Raw genomic sequence first — 24,990 nt, 5'->3', positions numbered from 1 at the left:
TTATGAATGGACTCTGTATTTTGTGAATTACCTAAGAGCCACCAATAGGGAGCTCTAGAATCTGACAGCTAACCAATTGGGTACTACCAAACAGCGCCCCCTTTTGGTGAAAGTAGGGAACCAGCAGGGAACGCTTCAGCTCAGCCTTTGCATTGTTGACTGAACACCCCCTACTGTACAGATAATAGAGAAAGGTTGTAATTTGTATCCCTTCTGGCATCCTGGCAAACTCTATTATGCTGGTATAAACCCTGGTGCACCAGAAGCACAGAATAGCAGCAAATAAAAACCGCTCACATGTCAGCGACTGATAAGACTTGTCAATCAATTCTTCCAAAGTCTTCCTAAATTACAGGTCTGGGAAGAGTGAGGCATACAATGGGCACCACCAGTGAAAAGGCCCAGCTCTGTGTAGCTCCTGCCCTGTCATTTAATAGGGTGCCCACTTGCCCTCCTTCTTGACATGGAATGCTCTCTATTGGAGCCTCCAGGTCCAGTACAAAGACCATCAGAAGGGAGAACAGGGACCTTGAAGTTCCCAATAGCTGTTAATCAAGCAAGCAAGCACACAGGTCACCTTTGTCACAGTCAGGACGCCTATGTCCTGGCCAGGCCTGTGCCCAATCTTGTTTTTGTACAATCTTGTTTGTCCTCAGTAACCTCAGTGGGAAAAAATATATTATCAACATATACAAGCAGAAACGTTGTTTACCTTCATTTGCAAGGAAAAATACAAAACAAAGTGGCACTAATAAAGTAAAGTTCCAGGGTGGCAACAGAAAGCAAACTAAAAATGCTTTTTCAGTTCATCAAAACTATCCAGCAATATCAAGTTATAGGAAAACTGGTGCTATTAACAGTAATCCTTCTAGTTGGTTAATTGCAAGTGTGTTGCAGGTAGAAATACTGTTTGCAACGAAGTGAGAGCAGTAGTTTACTTGCTCGAATTAACAAATAAGAAAGTTTTGAGAATTTAAATTCTAGATTAAAATTGATTACTTAATTGAGAAGGGGATCGTAACAAAAACACTGGGGCCTAATTTGAATAGTAGAGTGCCTGGTATCTGGTGGGCAATCTCATCCTTTATTTCCACACTGTGGTTGCAGAACAAAACACTCATCAGGAGAGCTATGAGATTCAGGTGAGGGTCAGATGCCTTGTCAATCCCAGCAGGTATATAACAGGAAGACCAGGCCTGCGGCCTTCCCAGGTTTACAAGGTTCAGTTATTGCAAAAGTTTTTCAGTGTAAATTTTATGCATTTTTTAAAAAATCACCATGATATTTAACAATAATATCTTATGTCTTTTAGATTAGAAATTGTAAATTGAAGAATTTTAAATACCCATCATCATCCTTGGCTTCACTCAATTTTGTTTATAGCACTCTTCCATTTTATTCGAGTTGTGAGGGTGGGGGATGGGGATGGGTCTCACAAGTGGAGTAGCCCAAGGCCTCTCTTCATCTAAATCCAGCCCTGCCCTCAAGGCCCCTTCCAACTCTTCAGTTTTATCATTCTATGATTCTAAGTGCTTAGATGCAATGTACCAACAGCTACACCAGCACACTAACGAAACATTTGATGTGATAACTACAGATATTATTGGCATTGCAGGCTGACATAGTGATCCAAAAGTTCAGGACTGGAGTGTTAATATTTGGATTCACCCAGTTCCCGTGTGTTGCCTGCTATCACAGCAGGCTGAATTCCTTAAAGCTGAGACACATTTGGTGACATTTGGTTTGGCTGTTTTCAATACATGCTGCCTGTTCAAATAATGAAAATTGATTTGATGATCATAAAAAAAAATACTCAGCCTACTCAGCCTACCACTGCTCATATTAATGAGGAAAATTGTTTACAGGAGGTAAAGGAAGATGATAAAGATGTTGGAATCCCACACCAGTTTTCCTAGTCTATTTAAGTACAACTGTGATTTCTTTAAGGGATATGTGAGAATAGACATTTTAAAAGGTCATCGATGAAAGAGGGAAGATTGTAAACAAAGGGAACATGTTGCCTTTTGTTTGGACTTTTCCCCATATAGGGATATGGGGATGAATTTTATGTGCTTATACATCTCATTAATACCAATGGTGGCTTTCTTGAAAGTTGCTTAAGTAGAATGAAAAAAACAAAAAACTCTCTCATAGATTTCTGCATTACATTTTTCCTATTCAGTCAAAATGAATGCAAAGTGTACCTAAATGGAGAGGGGCACCATTTCTATTTACTGCTTATGTAAAATTGCAGCTTTTAATTCATAATGTAGGGAAGGAATCAGTTATGCCTTTATTGCTGATTTTCAAAACAGAACTGCATAAGCAACCTGTTTATTATTTGTGAAGTGATGCTTTATTTCATATTTGTGCAGTTTCCTAAATGTTACCTCCTCCTTGTTCCGTTAACCTTTTCTGTGTTCTCCTTGATTGTGTCCTAAAATGTGGGGATCATCCTGAGCACACTTACTCAGGAAATGAGTCCCATGGAAATCAGTGGAACTTCCATTTCATGAGCTGAGGATCCAAGAGCTTCTTGGAGGATATTTGCATCCTAGCAGACCATAAACTCAAATGTGTGTCAGTTGTAATGATGTAAGGTGAAGGAGCTGCTCCTAAATTTAGTCCTTTGCAAAATTAGCAAATCTGTTGCACCCAGACCATGGTGTCAAGCATACTTCTATGGAAGTTCCATTGAAATAGGAATAATAATAAATTACTTCTTCATAAATATATTTATGATTTCACTTGCATGTCATGATTCATGAGAATCATGAAACTTCAGTCTTGATCCCAAACAAACGACTGCAAAAGTTCATTGCCTTAACTCCAGAGAGTTCCATTGACTTAATTCCTAATAAAAGTCACAACCCAGTGGTTTTGGTATGCATGCTGAGGCTCTATTGTGGACACAGGGTTGCAGCCAACTAAGCCCTACTCAGTGTAGACCCACTGAAAGCAGTGAACCTAAGTTAGCCATGTCCATTAACTTTGATAGATCTACTCTGTGTAGGACTAGTGTTGGATACAACCCACAGAGTTCCATGCACACAGAGACCACAAAATTACTGTTTGTGTGTAGGAATGTGCAAAACATGCAACTGTGAGAGTGGGACATTCTTCATTGTTAGTCCCTTGTGGACTTTGGATCATATCCAGTGTGCTTAATGTGTCTGTGTGTGAATGCATGAATGCACACATGAAAGAAGTTATTTTGCTTGTTCAAATACACAAAGAGAGTTGTGGGAGATATATTGAGTGGCTCTGCTCACAGATTTCAAGCTCAATAATCAAGAAATCAAGGGAGCATGCTGAAAAAATTGACCTGAAAGGAACTACACATGCAATTTCATATACACTGGTTTGCAGTGCACCAGGAAGCTGAATGTTCAGATTGCTAATTGCTGAAGCCACACACAAACAAAAAAACCTCCATAAAGACCTTTATACAAATGGGTAATATGAACAAGCGTTTAGGAGAAGGAGGAGAAGGGGTAAAAAAAAAAGGTCTTATTGGCTTGAGTCACTGAGCTGGCTTTCTCTGACTGTTCTGCTGTAAGTTAGTCGGGTAAGTTTGACAGCAATTTAAGTCCCATTGACAATTGCTGTCACAATATTGAGGGAAGATTGTATCAACACTAATGGTCGGCGTTCAACCAGTCATATGGACTGGACGGGTTTACCATATGCTTGCCTACAAACTTTCCTTGGAAAGCTCCTTTTGAGTGCTTGACGAGCTTATGATACCAATCAATAATTAGCTGCAGTCTAACATGAAAAATGTTGGGTTTCCTGGAGAGGGGAAAGAGTTGCGTGCAGGTTTTTTGGAATAAAAAATATATGTAAAGAAATTGGTCTGCTGGTTCAGATTGTTTTATCCAGAGTTTGTGAGTTCATTGATGCATAGAGTAATTAACAGCATGATTTTCTAAAAAAATGTTTTGCAGTGGGAAAAATAAGATAATCTGACTATAACTTCTGTACAGTGGTACCTCAGGTTACAGACGCTTCAGGTTACAGACGCTTCAGGTTACAGACTGCTAACCCAGAAATAGTACCTCAAGTTAAGAACTTTGCTTCAGGATGAGAACAGAAATCGTGTGGCGGCAGCGGCAGGCCCCATTAGCTAAAGTGGTGCTTCAGGTTAAGAACAGTTTCAGGTTATGAACGGACCTCCAGAACGCATTAAGTTCTTAACCTGAGGTACCACTGTACATGGAAAGAGAGGAATGTCCCATCAAAGTAATCTATCTTAGCACTTCCCAGATGTTTTGGGGCCACCACCCCCTTGGTTCCATAAACTCATCCCCAGTTCCCCCTACCCTATAAAAAGCATCAATCAGAATAGTGATTTGCACAAATCACTAAGGAAGATAATAACGCAATAAAATTCAAAATAGTAACAATGAATTGCACATTTATTCAAAATCCAATTAAAACTATTTAGTTTAATTTATTCAACACAATGGATGAATGTGATCCAGTGATACCAGGTTTTCAGATAGTCCAGTACCTCCTGCCTCTCCTTTGCATCTTAGCACCCCCTAGGCAATCCTACCACCCACTTTGGGAACCACTGATCTATCTGGACAGAACTATCTTCCATGCAAGACCTATTGGAATGAATGAATGGGACATGTGCGTGTGTATTGATGTTGGCTAAGGTGAAAATACGTTTCCAGCTTTTCCATCCATTCTGCTTATCCTTTTATTTGGGGAGTGAGGGTGGGATGGGCTGATTTAAGTAACATGCCAGGTTAGAAACTCTGCAAGATAATTCAAACAAAAATCTGACCTGATTCTGTCTCAATTTGCTACGTTTCGTTAGCATTGAGCCAATTTTAATTTAGTTGCGTGTACGGTTGGCAGATAGCAAAGAGCCTGTTTGAACAATATGGAAAGTACAGGCTGGGCTCAGGTAGCAAAGCAGATACGACCTTTCACTGCAGGTGGTAAATTCGTGTGTTTGTCTTCTGATTTCTCTTTCTCCAAAACAGCTGCCTTCACTACAAGTGGAGATGAAACTAACCTATGATACAGATTTGTAGTTCCCAAACTTTTTGTTTCCCCACAGAACACGTGAAAATTGCTGAAGGTCTTGGTAGACCACTTAATGATTTCTTTTCATAGCAGTTGTAAAGCATTGTGCTAGATGCTGTATGATTATTATTTTTTGTATTTTTAATGCTTCTTTTATTTTTTTACCTAGTGTAGTTTATTGCAGAATATAATAAACTACAATACTAGAAATAAAAGAAGCCGCTCAAATGAAATTAAAAATCAATATGAATATTTAACATGACTCCTGTTTTCAACCACAGATCCACAGACACACTGTGCACCTACCACCTGAAGGAAGCTCGGTGGTCTGCAGAGCACAGTTTGAGAACCCTTGAACGAGATCAGTATAAAGACCTACTGTAATATACAGCCCTGCAGGATTGCTAAGCTAATATTCTGCAAAGTGGGGTTTTAGCCAAAGTATTTCAGTTATCAGAAGCCAGGGTAAATGGAAGATCAAATTAGGCATCCATTGGTGTAGATAAAGATGGCAGGTTTGGATACCACCAAGGTGGAGATGTGTTGTGTGAAAGGGTGGGGCAGGAGAGTTTGGTTGCATTTCCTGAGTTCCATTATCTTGATTTCATTGGGGAAATAGCAAATAGCCCTGCCTCTGAATCCATAATCACAGCTAAGCTCTATGGAGAATGTTTATCCTACTGATTTATTTCTTTTCTTTTTTAAAAATGTGCCCCATCTGTGGTGGATCTTGGCATCTCAAATTTCAGCGGTGTCCTGTGCAACACCAAAATCCTGCCCCCCGCCTCTCGCCTTCCATTGGAGTAATAGTGGTGGTGCCTGCTCTGGTGCCCCAGAATCTCCATGTACAGTGTGACTATACTGGTCACATTCTCCTAGAGCTACCTCTGGTCCTATATTCTATTGTGTCCCTTTCAGCCTACCCCAATCTCTGCATGCTGTTAAAGCAGCCTTCTCTACCAGCTTGCAAGAGTTAGAGAGGGAGCTGCAGGAAGAATGAGACTTAAGATTTCCAGGTAAAGAGAGCCCTTTCTTTTAATCATCTGCATCCACATGGCTAAGCTGCTTCATCATCACTGTGATGCTTTAAAAACTGTGCGGCTCCAGCGAGATAAGTAATGGAAATCTATATGCACTAATATCACTGGTGAAAAAAAGCTGGCTTTGTTCAGATGTCACACTCAGCTATGGTTTAGTGCTGTGTGAAAGAGCCTTGAACTCATGCACTCTTCCTCCCCTCTCTTTTTCCAGTGCAGGTACAAGAAGGTGACTGAAAGTGTTTGCAACCATGGTTTGTTGTTATGTCTCAACCGGAACTAACTGTGTTTAGCGTTAACTAGCATGGCTTGCCTGGACAAGCTTATGATCCTGATTTGATTAGATAAACTGTAACTGAAACTCATCACAGTTCTTGGTTCGGATATCATGGCAAACTCTGGCTGGTTGAAAATGAAAGGAGATACTTCCACTCACCTTACAGCTGTGCCTGAGGATGGAGGGGAAGTAGGCTCCTGCACATCACACTAAACTATGGTTCAGCATTCTGTTCAAGTGAGGTTGCTTTCATCTCAAACCAACGGTATTAAGTCACTTACACTTCTGCTCTTTGGTCCTTTAGTATCAGGAGCACAACAGGATCAATACTGGTGAGAAATCCGAACCTAGTCTATTATGAATTTTTTTGCATTAGCCACATTCACAAACACTAACACAATTACAGCATAGACAGATGCCATCATCAGCTCCTCTTATTTGTCACCACTTTCCCTATTCATCGATACCAAATTTTGTTTATGTGTCCTTGCCTACAACTGGGATTTAGATTGCTTGGCCAGAAATTAGTTGAGTCTAGATGGTGCCATCTGCTGAATATTCTTCAACTGTTATTAAGCTTACAATTGTTCTTGGCCGTTGTTCTTTTTTTCTTTTTTTTTATAAGTGTATTTAGTGAGGAAAGACAAGAAAGCTAAAATGGAGTGCTTGCAGTATCAGGCGTTTTCTAACTTTGGCAACCGGAGATGCGTGTTGGCAAACACATTCTGTGGATGGTGCCTATAAAGACCCATTTAGACCTATTTGTGCTTTTGCCGTTGTGTTAGTGAGCATCTGCAAATTTGCCAGCCATAACTTGGGAGTTTGCCCAGTCGTTGCTCTGGAGTGCAGTTTTGATGACCAAGTGCAAACTTAGATGAGGGTGAAGGACCTTGTCCCATTTCTCAGACCACCTGATGCTTGATGTAGTTGATATTTAGGGAACCAGCTGACAGGCTCTTGATCCAGATTTGAAGAGTGACCCTGCACCTTCTCATAGCCATGTGGGATGATTTCATTTGTTTTGGGAACCAACAGCCTGGAGTAGTGAATCTCAGAGTGGTTTAACAATCAGTCCCTCTTCCCAGGGAACACTGTGAGCTGCTGCTCTCTGAGAGGAATATAGGGGTCTCCTAACAACTCTTGCCCCCCCCCCCTAACAAATTACAGTTCCCAGGATTCGTTGGGGGGAAGCCATGACTGTTTAAAGTGGTATGATACTGCTTCAAATGTGTAGTGCAGAGGAAGCGCTACTCAGAGTAGACCCGTTGAAGTTAATGGAGAGGGTTAACTTCAATTAAATGGGCCTGTTTTAGGTAGAACTTACTTGGATACCACTCACAAATCTTATAAAAGGGAACATTTGGCAGAATCCCAGTTCTCGCAAGCTCACAGTCATTGAATGTCTGAAAAGGGGTAGCATTTTTTATTTTATTTTTACATATGTGTGGACAGGCAGGCAATATTTACACAGTGCTTCCCTCTTGTGTCACTTAGGCTGTGTACACACCACACATTCAAAGCACATCCTTCCCCTCAGAGAATTCTGGGCATTGTAGTTCAGTGGCATTGCGTGAGCAAGCAACAGCCAGGTACATGAACGCTGGGGGGCAGAGGGCATGGAATGTGAGGGAGCCTATTGTGGCACCCCAGCCCTCACTGCTGACACTGACAGAGGTACCCCGGCCCACATTGGAGCCAAGCAGGAGTATGTTGTGCTGCCTGTCGGCCTGTAATAAAATGCTCGGCCAGGAATGCAGCACTTGGCAGGATTGAAGCAGGCGCCACTATCACAGCCTGTCCCAGTGCTGAGCATTGGCTCCTGTGACACTATGAGCGCTGGGCTGGGCCACGCTGGGGACATCTGCATGGGGGTGCCTGCTTTTCTCCCCCTCAAAAATCCACATCTGGGGCCATGGCCCCACTGGCACACCTACTCTATGCCCCAATGTACTTTACCCGTTACAGAGTTCTGGTTTCCAGCAAGCCTTAACAAACCACAGTTTCCCCAGAATTTCAGGCAACTGTGGGGGCTTCCATCAGTCCCTACTACATTTTGCCACTGTGAACTATATATAAATTTGTTACACACAGGCACGCACAAAACATAAAAGTAAATTATTAGCAGAACCTTTGACGTATTTTACATGGACAATAGGTCAGGGTTACAGCATACATTTAAAGCACTCAAACCACTTGACAGCCATGGCTTCCACCAAAGAATCTTGGGAACTGTAGTTTTTCAAGGGTACATAGTTACAATTTCCAGCACCCTTAGCAAACTTTAGTTCCCAGGCTTCTTGGGGGGAAGCCATGACAGTCAAAGTTGTACAAGAATGCTTTAAATGCAATGAGGCATGCTCAATTGAAATAGTGTATTGTGCAGTGAACTTCATGGCTAAGCAGAAATTTGAGCCCAGGTGTCTATAGTCAAAGTCTGAACATCAGATTGACATAAGATTCTAGTCCTCTCTGCGTGTCTCTTTTTTTTTTGGGGGGGGGGTGTTGCATATGCACATACATATTCCCATTTTTGTTCTGTGGCATAAAATCTTCAATTCTAAATTAAACCGAGAACAGTTTCCTTTGGAGAAGGGAAAGGATAATAAAAAGTGAGCTAGGATTTATCTCAGATATATATATATATATATATATATATATATATATAGCATAAAGCTTCTGCCATAAAACAGTTTTCACTAAGCTCTGAAAGTATCAGGCCGGAATTTCCAGGCCAAGCCTGAACCTTATCCGTTGTAATCATGGAATTGTTCTCAGTGGGGGCAGCAATGTTGAAAGTAAGCTATGTTTAAGAAGATAATAGAAATGCTGTGCCTTCAGCATAGATACAAACACGTTTGAGGGTCCAAGGCTGTTCTGTGCGTATTCAAAAGAATGAGTCACTGGGGATCAATCCATAAGCAAGAATTTTTGGACAGGGAATTCCCTTCCAACTGCACAGCCCATCTGAAGAGTTCTCAAGCTTTGTCATTGCAAAGTCTCCTCAGTTCCATTAATAAGCTGTCAGAACGTTCCCAAGGATAATTTGCGGGGTAGGTTTTTATTTACAGTACAATCACATCTTACATGAAGGCTCAGTTCTAGGGTTCCACGTATTCAAATCACGCATAGCCAAACCCTTGGAGCTGCCCCACAGGAGAAGGGAGAAAGCAAGAATCCCCTTTACTCCCAGAGCCCATGTGGCAAGAGGACCTTGCCCAGTAAAAAAAGGCGGAGAAATTATAAGCTATTTTCCCAACCAGTGACCCTGAGCGGACATGGCATGAAAAGAGATTTTCAGCTCTCCATCTTGCTTGAAGATTTGGGTACAAGGCCTGCTTAGTACATCAGCTCTGGAAGGCTGCGGATGCTCCTGCGAGATCTCATGGGAACTCAGGTGGTCTTGTCTCCACTCACAGCAAGGTGAAGAGCTTTAAAGTTCTTTCCATGCTGGGTAACCCCAGAGGACTTGGTGCAAAAAGAGTTTTTTAAGCTCTCTGCCTCACTTGGATTTAACTTGCACAATTTCAACCACGTATGATTGAAATCTAAACGCATATATCAACTGCATGTGTCAAAGCTTCATGCAGTGAATGCATGTGAGATGCAACCATTCTGTATTGTGCTTCACACAAACACACCCCACTGCTTCCCCCAAGAAGCTCAGGACATCATAGATGGATTTATTGCAGGACAATCCAGTGAAAGTGGGGTAGGCTACAAGAGAGTAACTGGCTCATGGCTTGGTGGCTGAAAGGGAGCTGAGTCTGGCCTGGCCTTGATCTAGTGCACTGCACAGCTTTCCTCTGGATTTGAAGAGTCTGGGAGGCAATTCACACCCACCTCTGACAGATTCTTAGCAGCTTTGACGCATGCAGTTGATATATGTGTTTCCATCCCTTGAAAGTATAAATAGGGGTAATTCTGGGTACATGGCAGGATTAATATATGAACGTAAGAGCCCAGCTGGATCAGATCAAAGTAGTGTTGTGCTGCAAATCTCTTCAGCATTTTCCCCAACACTCTCCATCAATTAATGAGAAAAATAGATTGTGGTAGAAAGTTATAAAAAAGGGGGGGGGGGAGAAAAAATTGGTGCAGATATTCTTTTCAGCCCTTAAGCAACCAGCTAATGCTATGCTGCAGCCCTAGGTGGGAGGATGGGTGCTGAGACATCAACAAAAAGAGGCTAGCTAGAGGCAGAGATGGCTTACATAGCCTGCTTTGGTTCCACCCCCCAGTCAACAGTGGGGTGCAACATATGCTTGCCCTCTGCCTCCCACACATGCCTTGCCCCTCTCTGATTTGGCTGTGGTGTGGCCCCAACTTGAATCCATCTAAGGCAGGCAAGAGGAGTATGTTTCTGCATATCTTTAAACCGTACGGTATCCTTTTGGAGATTTGATGAGATGCTTTTACCATGAGGACAGAGGCATTTTGCTTTGTCCACTTGCTGTCATGTTGGCCTCGTGCTGGTGCAGCTAACACCAATATTTGGGGGAGCTGGTGAAAAGTCAACATGCACCTTTAGGCAAAACATAGTGAACTAGTCTTAGTGGGAGCACAACCCCAGCACTTTCAGTGAGAGGCAACATAGCAAATGAAGAAGCACTACTGCAAGTCAGGTAATCCTTGTTGAGAAGAGTCTGTTATTTTCACTGAATCATATACAGAATTGTAGAGTTGGGACCCTAAGGGTCATCTTCTCCAAGCCCCTACAATGCAGGCATCACAGCTCAAGAATCCCTGACAGAAGGCCATCCAACATCTCTTTAAAAACCTCCGACAAAGGAGATTCCACCACTTTCTGATGGAGCCTGTTCCACTGTCAAACAAGTCTTACTGTCAGAACATTCTTTCTAATCAGAATCTCCCTTCTTGTCAGTTGAATCCATTGGTTTGGGTCTTACCTTCTGGAGTAGGAGAAAACAAGTTTCTTCCATCTTCCATGTGACAGCCCTTAAGACATTTGAAGATGGCTACTTTCCTATATTGCTATTTCACATGCACCAGCTAGGCACCCATCTCATTCTCCTTACTGACACACACACACACACACACACACACAGCTTCTGTGCTATGAGCACAAGACAATATAGGATGTGTCTCAAAGTTTCCCCTCCCCCCAGGTACAAACACAGAACCATTAGCACACGCAACATTCTAGAATTCCAGAAACCCCTTTAAAACATGTCCCAGTTCTAAATTCACATGTCAAATAAAAATGCAGGTTTAATATATTTGCAACACTTGATTTAATTGTATATAGGCAAACCCTAGCGCTATATAAACACTGAATAAAGTTTGCTTGGGGACATTATGGTAATTCCCTGTGTTGTGTACCTAATAAAGCCAATATAGTGTCTCTGAACAGATCAGGGGTCCGTTCGGGTTTCCTTTTTAACTCCATATGCTTGGACCTGCATCTCTCTCTGTGTGTGGCATGGCTTTGTGTTTGGGAACACAGTGCCCATCAAGGTGACCTTCGATGCTAACCTGGCCTTGTAGACACCCAGATCCATCCATTTCAGCAGTGTTGCCTTCCCTAGCTTAAGGAAAAGAGCAGCATGGGTGACCACACTGCACTCCCTCTCTACCTTGAAGAAGTCTAGGATAGGTCTGTGCCACCCATGGTAGCAATCAATCAGACAACCCAAGCCACTCAAATAGTTGTCAGTGAAACAACAGGCAACCTCAGAAGACCACAGCAGAAACCAAGAAGTTACAGATGTGCAACTCTATGCATTCCCACATAGGTTCAGAGTCCCAGCATCCTTTGTGTGACACGATCAAGGGAATCTGGGACACACCTCTGTGTCATGTCTGCATGACAAAATGCCTTGGGCCTGTCCTGACAGTGATTGGGGTAATGTGGCTGATGGGAGTGCCATGTTATATTGAGGGTGCAGGCTGGATCAGAGACAGTTCTCACAATTGCTCTGTACGCAGCTGGCCACAGTTTCCTGCCCAGAGTGGTCTATTCAAGTGGGTGATCCGAATCCTTCACTTTGCGCCTGCTTTTGAATCATACCACCAACCTTATTGTGGATTAAGTAGGGATGGCATGCCAATGACAAGCACACAAGGTGAATGATTTGGGTGACCTGTTCATCATGCATGTGAAGCTATCGGGGATGCACACAACAATGGTTGTGTGAATTAAAACTGGCCCAGGTTGGCATAGATTTAAAGGTACACTCAAATCAAGTTGGATTCTCCATTACCACCAAATGAATAACAAAAAAGATGTCTGAATTTTGCAAGTTACTATATTTTGGAGGCAGTTTTCCCCACACAATATCTGTTTAAAAAATATTTGTTAAATCTAATGATGTAATGTCAGTTTTTTGGGGGTAGGGGTGAGGGTATTTTAGATTGCAGACATATATAACTAATAGATAATAGGATTACCTATTCTTTTTGTAATATTATGCAATATTTAAATTTATGTTGATTTTCTCCATTTCACATGTAGTAATTAATTTTGTCTTACTGACAGATGATTCTCAATGACTGATTTTCAAGAGAAAATCCAGACAGGTATTTTTTTAACAATTTGTTTTCATTCAGCTTGTATTTGTGGTTTTGGTTTTCAATGAGGGGAGGACATTATTCAGGCTTTATTGTGAGTTTAGTATTATTTAGATAACTGTAAGCCCCCTTACACATTTCCTTATGAAAAACTGCCAAGGGTCAGGTGGGGAGAAGAAGCAGTTAACAATGCATCCTGCTCTTTATCTGGGGATGCAGTGCTTAGACTCCCATACATGGCTCTCTTGCCATGAGTTCCAATCCAAATTCAATGGATAAAAACCATGCAAATAAATTCATTTCCTCTTTTGGGACGAATGGGGATCCTCTGTGAGCAGAGAAGCTCCATTTGTGCAAGCAAACATAAAAACACCTGTTATCCCGGGGCTAGTCATCATTACTGAATAAATGGTGAAACAATTAATCCTGCACTTTCCTCTCTGAGAGTTGAAGTACGTGGTTAGAAATGTCACATGTTACAGCTCTTCCAGGACCACATTTAGGAATTTGGCATGTTTGTATGCTCTACCACATGAAAAACTTATCTTGATATGCTAGCTTTCTATTTGCAGAGAGGGCTCTCCCCCCATCCTCTAGGCTTACCCCTCCCTTACTTGAAAGAATATGTTTCTTAGTTGGAAGATATGCTGCTCTGCTTCTGCATCTTTGCTGTGTCTTCACAATTGTGGGTACAATCAAAAATTGGTAGTATTGACATTGATTTCAGTGGAGGTGGGGGATGTCTGTTGCATCTGTGGTCCCCCAATCAGACCTTGTGCTACAATTTACTTTCTGTTTAAGAGAGGCCAGCAGCCTGGGGTCCTTCTGAGTCAGGGTTATAGAGAAGACCTGGTGGGGCTATTGCCCCTAAAGGAAGTCCCAACCTCTTCTCATCACCAGGAACCTAAATTCAAATAATATTGCTTGGCTATCTCTTTAAAAAAAAGTCCCTGGTCACATTTACACCATACATTTGGTGTAAATGTGACCATACGCTCTGGTCACATTTATCATACATTTAAAGTGCTATGATACCACTTTGAACAGCTATGTCTTCCCCCAAAGAATTCTGGGAGCTGTAGTTTGTTATGGGTGTTGAGCATTGTTAGAAGGCCCCACTTCCCCTTTCAGAGCCACAGTTTTCAGAGTGGTTTAATAATCCCTCTTACTGGGTGACATGCAGCTCTGTGAGGGTAATGGGGGTCTCTTAACAACTCTCAGCACCCTTAGCAAACTACAGCACGCAGAATTCTTTGTGGGAAGCCATGACTGTTTAAAGTGGTATCTTCTTGTTGGTATCCATCTGTCTTGGGAGATGAAAGAGGAGTTCACATTTGGGGATGAAGTCAAACTCTTGGAAGGTTACAGCACCTGCTGCAGCTGTAGAGACCGATACGAGAGAGAGAGATCTTTTGTTGCAGATGGGGCAGTTGAAGGTGTCCAGTTGTGCTGCCATAGATGCCCCATCGTGTTTCTTCTTTCTGTGGCTCCTCCCAGTGGTCATTCCTCCTCTGGTCACTGCTATGGATGCTGTGGTATCACTGCGATGGTATCATAGCTTTTTTAAAATGTATGATGTGAATGTGGCTTTTCTCTGTTATCCCTTTCCCCTTCCCTGAGATTTGGAGTTCTGACACTCACAGTCTCCACCCCAGAGTCTGGAATACTTATCGCTTCCCTTTCAATTTCCTCCTCTGGGATAATAAAGGCTTCCAGGTGCAAGCCTTTATCAGCTGCGGAGCTTCCCAGTTGTATGACTGCTGCTCCTGCTGTTGCTGTTTTCTGGGTTTAGGGTTGCCAGACCTCCAGGGCCGACCTGAAGTTTTCAGGTGGCAACTTCCAGGTGGCAGAGGGAGGGCTTGAAACTCCAGGATGCCGAGAGTTCCTTAAATTACTACTACTACTACTACTACTACTACTACTACTACTACTACTACTATTATGAAGATTGTATTTTCAGCTTGCATGTTTCAGCCTGGTAGAAGCAGGCTGCAAATTATTGCACAGACTCTCTGGAGTGTCTGCCCTCCTCAGCTCCCATCTCCCTTCTCACAATTAACCTCCGTCTCTGGGGCTCAGTGACGGGAAGGAGTTCCATGACATATTCTCAGTGACTCTGGTTAATGCTCAATGTTTCATGCTTTATGACATAACCAGTGGCTGTCATTACGTCTCAGGTTTGGGCCCTGGCAACCCTATCCAAGACTTTATCTGCTGAGAAGCAGGACCACCACAGCCTTACTCACCCCATTGCCACACCAGACAATTGTACACACACACACGGCTGTGATGATGCCATGGAGCAGGCATATCCAACAGGTAGATCGTGACCTACTGGCAGATCACTGGACGTCTGTGGTAGATCACGGTAGATCGTGAGATGCCTGGTGATTCCCCCCCCCCCCTTCTTGGTTGGCTCCCCTAAAAAAAGCTCAACATCTTTACCTCCCCTGAAAAAAGCTTCGCCTGTCAATAGCAATGGGTAGATCACAGCCAGTATTTTTATACTGTGAGCAGATCACAGTCTCTTTGGAGTTGGATGTGCCTGCCCTAGAGGGTTGAGGACTGAAGTCTGTTGTCAACAGCTTCTTACCCTCTGCCTCAAATTCGTCTTCTGCATAAAGTGGGAATGTTTGTGGCCAGAAGCAGGACTTTTAAACCAGTTGCTCCAAGACTGTGGGGCAATCTCCCCCTCTTTAACCCCCACCTCAGAGGGTGTCTTTGCTCTTCTTGCTGTCTTTTAGCAGGGATCACAAAACATTTGGCCTTTATTCTTGCTGACTACCTCCTTGGTTTTTCCTCCCCCCTTTTTTATTTTATTTTATTTTACTAGATTGCTGTTGTGCCTTTTGTCTTTGATGTTTATTTGCATTCTAATGTGCTATCACAATTGTTGTACGCCACCTTGAGCCCTGGAAAGAAGGCATGGAAATGTTTCAAATAGATAAATGTCAATCAAGTGCCTGCCATCAAGGTAGCTCAATAATGGATTCCAGCATTTCTCTGTAGCTATAGGGAATTCAAGAAGAAGAAGAAAATGTAGGCAATTATGTTAGAATGAATGTTTGTCACAATCTACAAAAATGTCAACAAGAAAGAAAGAAAGAAAGAAGCAGGCCTGAAGAAAGTATTGGTGTTCAATTTTCATTTTTTTCCATTTAGAAAATTATGGTATATCACACATACAAATACACCTTAATTCTCCAGTGCAGGTGTCTAGGCTCCATACAGACTGTGGCTGAAAATACCACCTGTTGGTTTATGGATAAACATTTTTAGCACTTTCACATTTCCCCTATGATGACTAAATGGATAGTGCACTTGAGTATAGCCTAGATTTCTTAATAATTATGAAGAATCATTTAGTCTTAACGCACAGTCTACCCTGTTGTAGACTGCCATGGTCCTTGACCATGCAATTTGAGTCATGAAATATGAGTTGGGTGGCTTCTTGGAGTGAGTTGGCCTAAGCACTATCTGAAAGTATTTTCTGAAAGAGTGTTGTTGTTGCTGATTTAGGATTAATACTTATCTGAAACTTGTGAGCTGTAGCAAACATTTGTTTGGTGGGAAGATGGAGATACAACATGTGTCCAGTTAATTCAGGGGACCATGGCTCTTATTTCTTAATGACATAAGAATGGCTGGGGCAACCCAGTCAGATGGGTGGGGTACAAATATTATTATTATTAGTAGTAGTAGTAGTAGTAGTATTTAATGGAGAACTACATAGATACAGATGCAAATCGATTAAGAAATTGTTTCAGCCTTGGTGCGCAGTCTGAATTTTATTTTGAGTAGATCCTTCTCTTCTCATTAAATGTCTTGTCATTCCTACTGATGCTGGCAGATCCACACACCTTTCATCTTATGCTCATATCAAGAAATTCCATCTGAATTGCTGCTTCTTAACATCAGCTTGATTTCTTCTCCAGAACTGGTAGCAACCAGTGCGGTTTCATTATGAAATCGGACAGACCATCTTTTAATGCCTCTCTCCTTGAAATCAGATCATAAAAGGACAGCCCCCTTTATCAGATTGCAAAAAGGAACCAGCATGGAAAGTAATGCCAGGAGCAGGTCCGGCCCTACCATTAGCCAGATGGATGCATCCCTTGCATAATCGGCCGTTCTGCTAACTGAAAGGGATCTGGGATACTATACAGTTCATTGACAGTGCAGCAGCTACTAGTGCTGCTTGGGGCTGGAAGAAATTATTGGAAACATTTTTGGCCTGAGATTGGGCGCACTGGCTTGCGTTTCTGCCTGGGAAACATTAGCACTGCTCAACCCAGTCTGCAGTTACAGTATCAGCCAGTCTTGCACAGCTTACAGCCTCGGTGACATCTGCACTCCAGGAATGTCTGAGGTTGCCAGGTCTGGGTGGTTTAGGACTAAGATGCATCAAGTTTTGGTCCCATGATTTCTTACTTTTATTATCCGCATAAGAAAGACGTTTGCTGTCAGTGTCTTACTCCTTGGTACCATCTTTGGCAGGCCACGACTTTGACGGAATATCTGAAGTTCAGGAGCAAAACCAAAACCTGTAAGAATCCATGCAAGCTTTTTCGCTGACAACAATGGGATATGGGTAGTGGCTCAGTGTTTCAGGTGGTAACGAAACACAGGGGGCTGTTAATCATGCTCACAGCATCCGTCTTCAATTCTTTTTTTGCTGGTGTGGTTCCCCCCTCCCCAAAATATTCTATTAGTTTTTGTTACGTATGATCTCCCTTTTGTGAATCCATGCTGAATATCTTTAATTAAATCATAACTTTCCCTGTTTTGTCCCTGATTAGTGTTTCCAATATCTTCCCCACTGCTGAAGTTGAGCTTACTGGTGTTTAATTTCCTTGATCTTCCCTAGAGCTGTTATTAAGCATAAGTGTTACATCGGTTGCCCCATCCATTAGTATTAAAGTTGCTTGCTGACTTCTACCTTTCTTCTTTTAAAACATTGGTGGGAACTCTTCTCGTTTTCATCCCTCAAATGTTTTTTCAAATGAGTTTTTCTCTCTCTTTACCTATTTGCATTCATATTTTCTTCTCTGTTCTCTGCAAGCCTTTGGAGCTGATGATCTTTATAGCATTAGCTTTTTCTAGATCTGTTGAAACCAGCAGAGGAATGGCCATCATTTCAGATCTTGTTAGTGCAACCCCAAATTACTTTGCTACGCCTGTGCCTCCATTTAAAAAGTTGTATCAGTGTTCATTGGTCAATATTTTTTGTTTAATGTCAGGGTCCATTGATCATGCCCAAACTACAAGATAAGAGAGTCAGTGTGGTGTAGTGGTTAGAGCAGGGTTCAAGTCCCACTCAGCTATGAAGCTCACTGGGTGAACTCAGGGGCCAGTCACTGCCTCTCAGCCTAGCCTACCTCATAGGGTTGTTGTGAGGATAAAACGAGGAAGGGAAGAACCATTGTATGCCACCTTGAGCTGCTTGGAGAGAAAAAAGTGGGATACAAATGCAGGAAACAAAAAAAATATAGCCTGGTACACCTATGGATGTGCATAATCTGATTTATTGCTATACTATATATGGTCATGAATGCATGGACAGGAAGGAGTAGAATCATACCTCTTAGATCCACTCTGACTTCTGCATGGTCAGCCAAAGGTCTGAATGGAGCCTGCATTTATTTCAGTTGCACTTTCATCAGAGCTCTCTGTGTGACCAGGAAATTGAGTCCACACACCATGAGCTCAGACAGTTACCCACTTATTTGGGTAAGCAATGCTCAGACCATCAACTGAATCTATGAAGGTTGGGAGCTTAATTCCTGTCCCAAGTTATTTCAGTTCACAGATATGTTGGATGGACAGGTGACTGGCGACTGAATGTCAGATTTGGCGTTGACAAGAATTATGGGGGTCATCCACACTTCTGCCTGTTCTGTGCCTAGAAAACATGTGTCAGAGCGGTTTTGCCTTTCTTCTACGGCTTTCCCTGGAAAACCTGCTCTTTCGTCCTCAATCAGAACAAACAGCAAGCATCAGAAAACCCAATTCCTGCTTGTTTTGATTCAGAACTAAGGAGCCAACTCCTAGGGAGCTAAGGTCCCTTCGGTCCCCTTCCTTAAGATACTTTGTGGGACGGGGCTTACCTGCCTTTCAATATTCTATTCAAGTTGGCATCTCTGAAACCCCAGGTTTTCCTGGGGGGAAACGGCAGGGCAAATGAAAATGTGAAGGAGCCCCAAGTTTGAGGGGAGGTAAAAGTTCTGTCTGCAATATGAAAAGCTACGATAGCTTGTTTAAATATAGAAGAGCTACATGGACTGAGTAAATACATCCTAAGGGCAGATCTGTGCTTGTCAGCAGCTATGCTTTAGGTTGCCCTTTCTTAAAGAACCCTTTTTTGGGGAAAATGGATGCTATTGCATTGAAATGAATTGGGTGGTTTGGTAATATCTGCTCATTTGTTGTTTATTTCATAAAATTTATACACCCCTTGACTGCAAAGAAAATCCCTCAAAGTGGCTTAATAGAGAATAAAACAATAAGATTGCCAGTCAAAACAGCTCTTTGAAACGTTCAAAAATAAAATCAGCAATAAACTGGAAGCAGATTAAAATAAATGTCAACATTCTACATGTCTGGGTAAAGGTAAAGGTTAAGGGACCCCTGACCATTAGGTCCAGTCGTGACCGACTCTGGGGTTGCGGCGCTCATCTTGCTTTATTGGCCGAGGGAGCCGGCGTACAGCTTCCGGGTCATGTGGCCAGCATGACTAAGCCACTTCTGGCGAACCAGAGCAGCGCACAGAAATGCCGTTTACCTTCCCACCGGAGCAGTACCTATTTATCTACTTGCGCTTTGACGTGCTTTTGAACTGCTAGGTTGGCAGGAGCAGGGACCAAGCAACAGGAGCTCACCTAGTCGCGGTGATTTGAACTGCCGACCTTCTGATCGGCAAGTCCTAGGCTCTGTGGTTTAACCCACAGCACCACCCACATCCCTCACATGTCTGGGTAGTCTTGCCTAAACAACACTGTTTTTTAGCAGGTGTTGAAAAGAGCACAGTGAAGGCGCCCGGCTGATGTCAATAGGCAGGGAGTTCCAAAGTGTGGGTAATGCCACGCTAAAATATTGGTTTTTTACAAAGGCAGAACAAGAATTATGCGGCACCTGTAACAGTGCCAGTTCTGCAGAACAAAGTGATTGAGTGGGCTATAAGATGATGTTTCAGGTAAATTTTCCTCTTGTCACCTGATTTGCATAGGCATTTCCATCATTTAATGATGAACTAGTGTGTGACAAGCAAGTCATTACAGCTATGGGCATTACTTTGACAGACAGAACTTTGCTACCTCTTGACATCACCTCAAATGCCAGGATGCCTGTTCACTTAACCTGGATGTTGCAAAACTCAAACAAGAGGGACCAGATGGTGGGTTGGTTTGGATAAATTTGGAGTGATTCCCAATTCTGGTCCACCTGCCACCTGGTGTCATTTTGAGATTTGCCCTGATAGCTGTAAAAGTCCTGCTCTGAATTAATCAAAGCGTAAAAATAAGGCCTTGAGGTGATGCTGCTGGCTACATACCCAAATGGGTGAATGCTAGGACTATAAGGAAGTTGGCAATGCATTTCGAATATGAACTTACTACCTAGTTCATAGCCCAGTTAAGGTGAATAATGTGGATTTCAGGTGTTTGAGAGTCTTACTGACTTCAGAGGGATGAAATAAGTTTAATAAAAAGGATTACAGATTAATCAACCAAGGCACACAGGAAGCCACCCTTGGGGTGTGTCATTTTAGGGGGTGAAACAATTTTTTGCAAATTTCTTCAGTGAGGGGGGGGGTCTTTAAAGTATGGTTTAGGGTGTGAGGAATTCAAATCTGCTATTCTTTTTGTGATTGAACATTTACCTTGGTAAGTCTACATTTGATGAAGTACATAAGCTGCTTTTGGGAAACCAAAGAATTTACATTTTACCTTCTGAAAATGTCGGGTAATTCTTAACAAGAAACAAACAAACAAACAAATATGCAAGCAAACAAATTTCAAGTTCTTGGCAATCATATTTAATAATTTCATGCACATTTTATTTACAAAAAAACCTAAATGATATTAATTTAACTAAAATATATTTTGAATCCCCAAGTCATGTTACAGCTTTTAGCACCCCTCTTTATTATTATTTTGGAATTTGAAAATGGAAAAAGTCAACACTCAGTTGAGTCAGACCACTGTTCTATCTGGGTCAGTATTATCTACTCTGACTGACAGTGACTCCCTAAGCCCTACTGGGGACCTTCCTCAAGTCACCTATGAATTATGTACCTGCCATTGGAACTCACATGTTTCCATGAAATCAACCTGTTAATATATTTATATATAAGTGTGTGTGTCTCCACACCCACACACCCCTATTTGTCATATGTCTATCTAATCTATCCACCCTGCTCTGTCCTTAACTCACCCATATTTTGCGCAAACATAAAAAAAGAGAAAAGTCGATAACAGGATGCCATTCATCTTTCTGGAAATCCTGGGAACCCGAGCATGATGGTGTGAGTTTGAGCTGGAGTAACAGACTGAATACCCCCTTCCTCCCCTCCCCCTTTTAAAGATAAAAGTCAGACACTGCATGCTACTGTAATGACATTTTATATCTTCTATTCCATAGTCTAGCAGAGGGAGCCACAGGTGTTCCATTGGAATTACTCACACATTTGTCGAATTGGACATTCTGTCATTAAATGGACTTAAAACTAAAAAGCCTTTGTCTGCGGACGGTGACCAATAGAGAGAGACTTTGGATTATCTGATATCCCATAACTTAATCATATGGCTCTTAAGAGTGAGGCATAAACAGCTGTGTCTCACTAATATGCATGCAATATGTGTAAAGTGATATGCTTTAATTCTAAACTTGTTTTCAGCAGGAAGAAGGAGTTGGGGGGGGGGGGAAGCATTTAGACAAGGAACATAAAGATTCAGCATTTAACCATTTTTGTTCCTGGAGGCAAAAAAAAATTCATCACCTGATATTTATTAAGATGGCCGGCCCTATTTGCTCTAACAATATGTACCACAAAGGAGCTGTCAAAATGTTTTCAAACTTGGATCGCAAACTTTATCAAATATAGCTCCAGGAATGGCTTCACTCACGCTTTCAGAAGCCACAAATAAATAAATATATTTATAATAGTTTTTTTTAAAAAATGAAAAAGCTTTATCTCCAACAATATAGGCAAAACAACACTGTTGTCTTTTTCTTTAATTTATTGCCTGTGGTGTTTTGTGCTTTTCAAATGCTACTAGCATATATGCATTTGAAATCTGTTTTCCCATCCACCTTAATTGATAGTCTGTACCCTTTGCATTTCTTATTACTTAAGTATGTGTGCTTTAATAATATTAAAAACTAAGACAAAGAAACTGTAGATTAGAGACTTTATTTTCAGGGTAAAATGATACGGATAAGTGAGCGTCAACTGACCAGAAATTATTTGCTTCTGTCTGTTAGACACGTAATGGAGTCATTTAACTAGTCAAATTAGGAGCTGTAGAAATGCACTATGCTTCATTACTGAGTTCGAATGGGCACCATTTTACATTTACGTCAAAAATTATCTCATAGCAAATTAATGTTTTCATTGTGCCGAAACACCAAAGCAATGCAGTAGTAGCACCACCTAGAGGCCGTTTTGAAAATATTTCCAAATGTATTTTTATCCCTTGTAGAAGTGAAGAAAACAATAATAAATAGATTAGCTTTAAAATGCCAAAGCTTGGTCAACCTGCACCTCTCAACAACAAAAAAAAAGAATTTTTTATCCCTACAATTTAGTGAAGTATCATGTCAAGGTAGATAAAGGTGGAACTGCACTTTCAATAGTTGCAGTCTTCATACTTCAAAATTATGGCTGTGGTGTAAAAGGATTGCTGCCATATATATATATATATATATATATATATATATATATATATGAATATATATATATATATACATATATATATATATATATATATTCATATTCCAAGGCCTGCTCAGTTCTTCTACAAGAAGCTTTGAGATTTGTTAAAAATTGGAAAGTTCTGAGGTTAGTGAACACCATGAACAAGATGGCACTTCTCGAAATTACAGATTTGAGGGTTTCCTGTATAAAAAGCAAAGGTCTCGAATATTGACATTGGATCTTACCTCAACATAAGCTATATACACAACGGAAGTACTCAAATTTTGCCATAGCATGCTTCCCCTGGTTAAGGAACAGTTGCTTAAGACAACTAAAAAGTACTAAACTGTTGTTTATGTCATATCTTGAGTTGGGAACAGAACTGGGTGCATGTTTAAATGGGGGAGAATGTCATATATGTAAGTTTCCAGTGAAGAAGAAAAAAAGAAATTAAAAACACAATAAACAAAACAAGGAAGGAATTGTTTCCATGAATTCCTAGCAGCCCCCTATATGCCTGCTTTCAGTGTCCATATTTGACATGTTAAAGTCACCCTGATATTCTTGTACATCAGCATGTTCACTTGGAGAACTATTTCCTGTGAGTGCACCCCTACTTAGTGACAGCTCGTATTTACCACATCAGGTGAAAAGCTTGGGAGCTAACAGGCTCCCTGATGTGGTAAATACCAGTTGTCATCATGTTGGGGAGGGGTGCATTCATAAGACAAACTCTCTCTGTGAAATTGATGAGGTAAAATAATCTCATGATGACTTCACCATGGGAAAGATGAAAGGAGAAATCGGTCCATAGTCAAAGGGTGGTTTTCCGTGTGATGATGCAGAGATGCAGAATTTGCAGTGGGATGTTGCACGAACCGAACAGATCTGTGGTGGATGTGTGCACACATCTGTGTCACCCTGGAGGGAGAGGTGTGAATTCCCCTTTCAAATGACATCCTGGAAAGATGGAACAAAGATAAGTAAGTTTTTTTAAAATGCAGCTATGAGGATGCGCCAGGAATTATTTGCAGCTGTTGCTGCTTCTGTGTCATGCATGATTATGTTAACTACTCTAAGAAGAGCAGGATGGAAATGTATTGGATAAAATTAATAGGAGGTTTGCCTGATACTGAACAGTTTGTCCATCTAGTTCAGTATTGTCTACTCTGGCTGGCAGCAGCTCTCCAGGGTCTCAGACTGAGATTTGTCCCCTCATTTTCATCTAGAAACCAGGAATTGGACTTGGGACCATCTGCATTCAAGGCATGTGCTCTACCACCGAGCCTCTCTGTTGTCCCTTGCCAAATGTATACGGCAGTTATCAATGAGGAGGCCAGGCTTGCCAAATGTATGACCACCAAGCCAGATGCAGCTCTCCAGCCATGACATGCATTATAGCTGTCCAGGTGATTCATGAGGATTTTAAAACACACAAACACACACAAATCGCTGCAGGAATGTGGAAAACTAGATTTAAGATAGGAAAAAAACGGAGGAATGGAGGGTGCCAAAATGGACAGATCCTTCCATCTGTGCCAGGCAGGAAGCAAAACAGGGAAGGTTTATCAAGCTTCCTAGTGGCAGGTGGGTTGCACATCTGCCCATATGTTTACAGCAGTGGCATAGCGTGGGGGTGCAGGGGGGCCGGCTGCACCGGGCGCAACATCTGGGGGGGCGTGCTCGAGACTCAAGTGCTAAAATCCATGGGTTAGGGGGCGCAAATTACTTGCCTTGCCCCGGGTGCTGACAACCCACGCTACGCCACTGGTTTACAGCGATCAGGCTGGCCATGGGTTTGCATAGAGTGCCAGGTGAGGAATGCATTCTGGGTATCAAGTTCCAGCAAAAGAAGGAAGGATGAATGATGAATGAAGGCTTTGCCTTCTTTTGCTCCCCTTCCCACACTGGGTCCCTTTAATATCCCCCTCTCCATTATGTAGTGGTCATTTTCTTTCCATGAGCCAGGAGAAGCATGGCCCAGTATGCATGGTTGTGCTCACTGTGGCTGATGGGAGCTGTAGTCCCAAACATCTGCAGGGCACCAGTTTGACAAAGGCTGTGCGGATCAGGTTCTCAGAAGTTACCACAGTGAGTTTCCATAAGTCAGGCTTCTGGTGTTGGTGGGGAGCTCTTCTGCGTCTTTCTGACTGGGATGGGAGAGAAGTAGGAGAGCATTAGTCTGCCTGATCCAA

The 24,990-nt window shown here is 42.0% G+C and overlaps 1 protein-coding gene across 4 annotated transcripts in view; it reads left to right on the top strand.

Annotated features, from left to right (window-relative positions):
- ZNF536 (zinc finger protein 536) overlaps positions 1 to 24,990 on the top strand; it is a 448,938-nt gene that overhangs the window by 358,874 nt on the left and 65,074 nt on the right. The window contains exon 4 of one of the 4 annotated variants that reach the window (XM_083750422.1): positions 12,851 to 12,891. The exons of the other annotated variants lie outside the window; for them this stretch is intronic. Within the exon in view, the coding sequence (XP_083606548.1) occupies positions 12,851 to 12,864 (14 nt within the window). The 3' untranslated portion in view covers positions 12,865 to 12,891. The remainder of the gene's footprint in view (positions 1 to 12,850; positions 12,892 to 24,990) is intronic. 4 annotated transcript variants of the gene reach the window in all.

This window comes from Podarcis gaigeae, assembly GCF_964106915.1.
Source record: "Podarcis gaigeae genome assembly, chromosome: 8".
Lineage (NCBI taxonomy): Eukaryota > Metazoa > Chordata > Lepidosauria > Squamata > Lacertidae > Podarcis > Podarcis gaigeae.
This window is presented reverse-complemented; position numbering and strand designations above follow the sequence as displayed.